This window comes from Nannobrachium achirus (genome assembly GCF_963921795.1).
Source record: "Nannobrachium achirus genome assembly, chromosome: 2".
NCBI lineage: Eukaryota > Metazoa > Chordata > Actinopteri > Myctophiformes > Myctophidae > Nannobrachium > Nannobrachium achirus.
This window is the reverse complement of record NC_137811.1, coordinates 75,622,203-75,628,624: the sequence shown is the minus strand read 5'-3', so window position 1 is coordinate 75,628,624 and position 6,422 is coordinate 75,622,203. Positions and strand designations below refer to the sequence as shown.

Sequence of the window (6,422 nt, the reverse complement as noted above, 5' to 3'; positions counted from 1 at the left end):
GCTGAAGTGGACATTGAAGGACAGGTCAATGGACAGGACTGAGAACTGGACTCCCTTAAGTTTTATTGTTGGAGAACTGCACACACAATGGCAGTGTGCATTGTTGCATGGCTTGGGATAGACTCTTTAGGAAGCCCTTGAAAGCTTAAAGCCACCTGTAAATATTGATGCTGTATAACGTGCAGGTTTAACTGAACAATGTGAACATCGTATGAGAGGACTTGTTTTTTGGTACATTTTGTACTCCATTTAACACTTGCTGGTTTACATGCCTTAAGAAGGGCACGCACTGTGGATTTGTTGGGATATTTACACAACACGGTAACGCAATGTATTTGGGACACACACAGTGGGTATTTGATACACAGTAACGCACACAATGTGGATCTATATTGGACATAGTAACACACACAGTGTGGATCTGACACATAGTAACACACAGTGTGCATCTGAAACATAGTAACACACACAGTGTGGATCTACATTCAACACTAACACAGTGTGGATCTGACACATAGTAACACACAGTGTGGATCTATATTAGAATTCGATCTATCGAGTATTGATCTATATTGGTTAAGGCTGGGACTTTAACTGATTAATTGCGATTAATTAATTACAGAAAATTAACGCGATTAAAAAAATTAACTCATTTTAATCGCACTTAGTTTTTGCACCACAGAACCTTCAGTTTTGGGCATACCGATCATCGCGATGCACCAACCAAGAAGAGACAACAAACGCAAAGGGAGAAGTAGCCGATCAGAGCGCTTTGCTTGGCCCAGTGGATGCCAAATTTTGATTTAAAAAACTCACTCGTTGATTCACTTGTATAACAAAATGTGTTTTACTTGAAAAAAATTGCTTCTCAGGTCAAATATCGATGTGTGATTAAAATGCGATTAATTGCGATTAATTAATCACAGAGCCTGTAATTAATTAGATTAAAATTTTTAATCGCATCCCAGCTCTAATATTGGTATTATATCACACACAGTGTGGATTTTTATTTTGGTATTATACCACACACAGTGTGAATTTATTTTTGTATTATATCACAGTGTGTGGATTTATTTTGGTATTGTCACATTGTGATATTATTTTGGTGTGTGGATTTTGATATCTTATCAACGGTAAAATGGGACGGTAACACAATGTGAATTTGGGGATAGTATCGCACATCGTGAATTTAATGGGGGATAGTATCGCACACGGTGTGGACTTGGAGCACAGAGGTTTTATCCACACTGAAACCAGTGTGAATATTTGTGACTGTCCATGACCTTTTTTTTTAAATTATTTTGTATTCTCTGGTTTGTTTCCCCATTTGTCACTGCACTATTAAATACATAGTGTATTGTATTAATGATACACTATCACTTTTAGTTATTATTATTATTTTTTTGGACATTCTTAAAGGAGTAGTTACCCAAAAAGTGACTTTCAAGTGACTATCAATTACACACCCCATGAAGCCTTGAATTCATGTAAATTCATGTAAATGCATTCCTATGCCAATTTGGTGACTGATGGAGACTTTGAGTGTGACTCCTCTGACATCAAAATTACACTCTGTCATCAAATTATTGGCTCAAGAATGCGACAATTTCCATGAATAAGTCATTTTTGGGTGTACTGCTCCTTAATGTTGATACATTTGAAATGTCATTAGTATTACAAAGAGTTATTAAGTCCTTTTCAGGTGAACATATTTCTACATTACATCCTCAGTATGTCAATGAATGTATTGGTTGGCACTACCTCCTGCCATTGGGGAAATCAAAATGTGTTGTAGGACACATTAATTGGCATAATGACAACATTTTAAGGGGGGGGGGGGGGCAAAGGGGAAAAATAATCAACTACACTAGCTATCCATATTTGACATACTCTGAGGATATGATGTGTGCAATGGCATGAAACATTGGAAAACATGGAGCCATGTTGGTTTCCTAATGCTATTCCTATAATGCTGTTCCGATGCATTATTTTTGTTCCAAAGGAACCGTTGTTTTGAACTCAAATTAATCAAATTAAAGAGGCTGGAGTTGGATCTTGGTGTTTGTGATTTATAAAGTTGTATAATGTCTGGGGTGAGAACTGGTCAGGAGGAGCACCAGAATAAAATAAATACTTAGAAAATGTAAGTAATCTTTATGGTATTAAATAAGTTGATAAATGTAAGTTAAACTCACTAGCTTTGCCGTTAAATCAACCAAAACTTAAATAGGATTGACTTAAGGTTAAGTGATATCAACTAAAGGTATTAAGTGGTATCAACTAAAGGAATCAAGTGGTGAGGTTATATCAACTAAGGTTTCTGAGTTATATGAACTAAGGTGAAGTTAGATCAACTAAGGTTTCTGAGTTATATGAACTAAGGTGAAGTTGGATCAACTAAGGTTTCTGAGTTATATGAACTAAGGTGGAGTTATATCAACTAAGGTTTCTGAGTTATATCATCTAAGGTGAAGTTATATCAACTAAGGTTTCTGAGTTATATCAACTAAGGTGGAGTTATATCAACTAAGGTTTCTGAGTTAAATCAACTAAGGGGGAGTTAAGGTGGAGTTATATCAACTAAGGTTTCTGAGTTATATCAACTAAGGTGGAGTTGAGTCAAATAACACCATTTATTTGAGTTAACGCCATATCTTTGTTGTCTTGACGTAAAATGTTATGGCAGCATGAACACTCATTTTTTTTAGTTGAAACAACGAGTTGGGTTTAACAGTGTAAGAAGTAAACCATGTAGTAAACAAGCTGAAGCATGTCAAATAGTGTAGTTGGCAGTATGTAGGTGGCATGGTACAGGTAACTAGATCCTGCCAAGCCATATAGTTGTAGGCCTATATCAATGTGTCACCAGTTCACTCATGCGTGTGTTTTGGTGCAACACACTACACAGGGGCATGGAGATTTACGCATATTGAGTATGTCACATATTGGCATATTAATGAGGGCATATTAACTCATTTAGTGCCCCTGAAATTAACGGATTATAAAGTCCACGATGCCACCTTCAGGCTGGCATCACCACCGTTATCTTATTTTGAAGGCCAGAAGTCCACAGCGCAATCACTTCCGGTCTGACGTCATCGGGTCCTGCGCCGGAACCGATCCTTGTCCACGTGGAGTTGTGTAATGGCGGACCGGGAGCTTTTATAACTGTGTAACATAAGCGAGCATCTGCCTCCATCCTAGCTTCTAAAGTGTAGTTTTGAGATAATGGACATTAAAGATGAGATCCCCCGTCCACCTCAATGTTATGGATGGGACTATTTTGTGCTCGTGGAGCCGTGATGATGCGAAATCAGCGACGGATTTCGTCTCCGGACCTCCGGCCATTCTTCTCGGTAATGTATCCGCCGTTACAGTAATATATTACTTTTCACGAGTATATTCGGGATTGGCACTGCGGATACTCTATTACATTTCACGAGTCTTCTCGGGATTGGCACTATATGAGTTAACATACCTGGCATTTAAATGAGATGCCACAATGTTATTTTTGGAACATTTTGGCAGTGGGTGCCAAAAAAAACACCCAGATCTTCATAGATAAGCTTCAAAAACATTCTCAAACTCAAAACATGATTTTGTGTGGAATGGGACTTTAAGAAATAAAGTGAAAATGACAAAAAATGTCCCCAATCCAGAACAAATAAGTGATGAGAGTCGGCTTCCTAATATTTCTAACTATAAGGTGAAGAATATACTGTTCAAGTGTAAGTCTGTGAAGGAGTTATTTTAGACAGGATAGGGAAGGGGGGGAGAAGACTTTAACATGGCCTCAGGTCCTAATATGTAGCTAAATGACACAGACTGCTTGCTTTGCATATAAATGGCTTCATGCAAGTTTCTCTACAGTCACTCTGGGTGTCTTTCTGTCACTTACAGCCCATAAAGGAATACAGTTTGTACGAGATGAGAGACACCAATAAAAAAGGAACAGGTGTTTAGGAGTGTGTTGGGAGACTTCCTCCTGCCAATTAAACAGATTTCTTTTATGGTCCTTGAGATTCTCTTTAGCCGTCAGGATCTGTTCTCTCATCTGGAGGAAAGCAAAGTGTCTCCTTCTCAAATGGGAGATGGATGTCATGGCTGGACTAGACTAAGGGAGGCGGCGTAGCGATTCAAGCCTTCTTCACAGAGGCATCATCTGAAAATAGATCTAAATGAAAGAGCTGAGGGAGAAAATATGATAATTAAAACTCCTTCCTTATCAGCAGCATCAAATGAGATTTCTTCCATCCTCTACCCCAAACGCGTCTAGTGGATATGCAAGGCGGTTTAGGACCCAAGCTTGTGATTGGCTGAACCGGAGGTAGGGAGTGCTTCATATAGTCACTCGGTCACCGCGGCAGAGGTGCACCAAAACCAAAACCTAAACCTAACCTTAACCTCAGTAAAACTAACGCTAGTGAATGCTAACCTGGTGAAATGCTAACCTGCCGACGCTGGTGTGTAGCTAACCTGCCGACGCTGGTGAAAACGAGCGCTCTACTCCTAAACCGCCTTGCGTATCTGCTAGATGCACCCCAAACCCACAGCAACCAGGAAGTGGAATAATTGAATTGTTCCCCTTCTATTGGTAACAAAGAACATTCAAACAGGAGACAGGCTCAGTTTATGTGTTTCCTCCCTTGTTCTCTAAGATCTTGTTCTCTAAGATACTGTCTTATCTTGTGCTCTAAGATACTGTCTTATCTTGTTCTCTAAGATACTGTCTTATCTTGTTCATTTGTATGCTGATGTTGCTGCTGTGACTCCTGAATGTCAGCAGGAATCAAAAATCGTACCTCAGTTCTCTCTCGCACTGTTCTTGTTTCTGAGCGGTGCACAGCGCTCCTACGTTTCACTCTGTGTGTGTGTGTCAGCCAAAGGAATTGGCTTCCTTGGCTCCTCCAGCCAAGGAAGATGTGCTGCAGTCAAATATATCCGTGTCATTCTGTATAACAATTTCAATCTGGTCTATAATTAACTCAAAGAATATCAAATCGGGGGTTCCTTGGCAATTAAGAGACGGCTGCGGATCACTGCTTCAGCCCGGCGTCCTTTATGATCTTAGACAGACGCTCGATTTCCCTCTCCAGTTTCTCTATCTGCTGCTTCAGAGCCTCGTTCTCCCGCCTGTAGATGTCCACGTTCTCCCAGGACGCCACCTGCTGCGTGTGGGGCCCGGGGCCACACCTCCCCCGGGGGCTGGGGGTCCCCTGTCCCCCGCTGGACAGCGTCCCGTGTTGGTCCGGCGGCTCGGTGCTGGAAGACCTGGAGGGGGGGCGCCCGAACGGCGACAGGTGAAGGGTGGGCCCGTACACCCGCCGCTGGCGCTCATATTTATCCCAGTGTATCATTTCGTCTATGCGCTGTATCTCTTTCCTCTTCTTTGATTCCTTGCTGCGTTCACGCTCAGCCAAGCTCTTCTGTAATTCATCGTTGCGTTCACGGTCAGCCATGGCTGACACTTTGCTAGGTATGTGTTTCTTCTCCTTTTATGTGAGATTATTGTTTTGTGGCAGTTGGCGCTCCGACTTATATGAAGCGCCACAGACTATGGAAGTACTTGGTGATGTCAGCGCCCAAATTAGTACATTGCCCCGCTCATGGCAGCACTGATTGGCTGCTGCAGTTCTCAACATCATAGAAAGGTAGCCGCCTCCATCGGCTCTGGTGCATATGCATCGGGGGACCGAGGGGATCTGCATGGACTCCGCGTGCATTGCTTCCACGTGCATCAAACGGTAGTTGGTAAGCCAATAAGAGGCAGGTGGGGGCGGGTCTAAGAACAGCTGAGCCGTGCAACATCAGAAACTGGATGGGACCTTGCCAATAAAGCTCTGTTGAAGACACAACAACATGGTTCCGCCCGTTGAAGTGACATTGCTGCTTTTGAACAACTGAAAGGATGTGTGGGAGAACAGCTTGTTCCCTGGCTCCTGACCGGGTGAGTCGTGCCTCCAGGTACAGGGACCGGGGAGGACAGCGCCGACAGCCCAGATGGAGAGACGGAGACGCGGACAAATACCGGCCTTCATACAACAAGAGTCCCCGGTCCATGAGCCCGTCCTCTTGTCCCAGAAGCATTTTGATAAGAACGCACCTGGAGATGTGTGCGTGCTGGCGGCGATGCGTTGGGGCCTCGTACCCTCTTGGTTCAGGGGGAAGGACCCGAGCAGGATGCAGTACAGCACCACCAACTGCCGCAGGGAGGGCCTGTTGGAGAAGAAGTCTTTCAAGGACCCCCTGATCAGAGGACAGCGCTGTGTGGTCCTGGCCGACGGCTTCTATGAATGGAGGAGACGGGAGAAAGAGAAGCAGCCCTACTTTATCTACTTTCCACAGACTCAGGGTGGCAGTGAGGCTACGACACCATCAACACCCTGCGCTCCAAAGGAGGAATCCTCCCCAGAAGTGAAAGA

The 6,422-nt window shown here is 43.1% G+C and overlaps 1 protein-coding gene across 1 annotated transcript in view; it reads left to right on the top strand.

Moving 5' to 3' along the window:
* Positions 1-5,908: 5,908 nt before the first annotated feature.
* LOC308308425 (abasic site processing protein HMCES-like) overlaps positions 5,909-6,422 on the top strand; it is a gene marked incomplete at both ends in the record, with an annotated part of 1,036 nt that continues 522 nt past the window's right edge. The window contains 2 exon segments of the mRNA XM_080753842.1: positions 5,909-6,059; positions 6,062-6,422. The exon segment at positions 6,062-6,422 is cut by the window's right edge and continues 361 nt beyond it. Coding sequence (XP_080609968.1) covers positions 5,909-6,059; positions 6,062-6,422 — 512 coding nt within the window.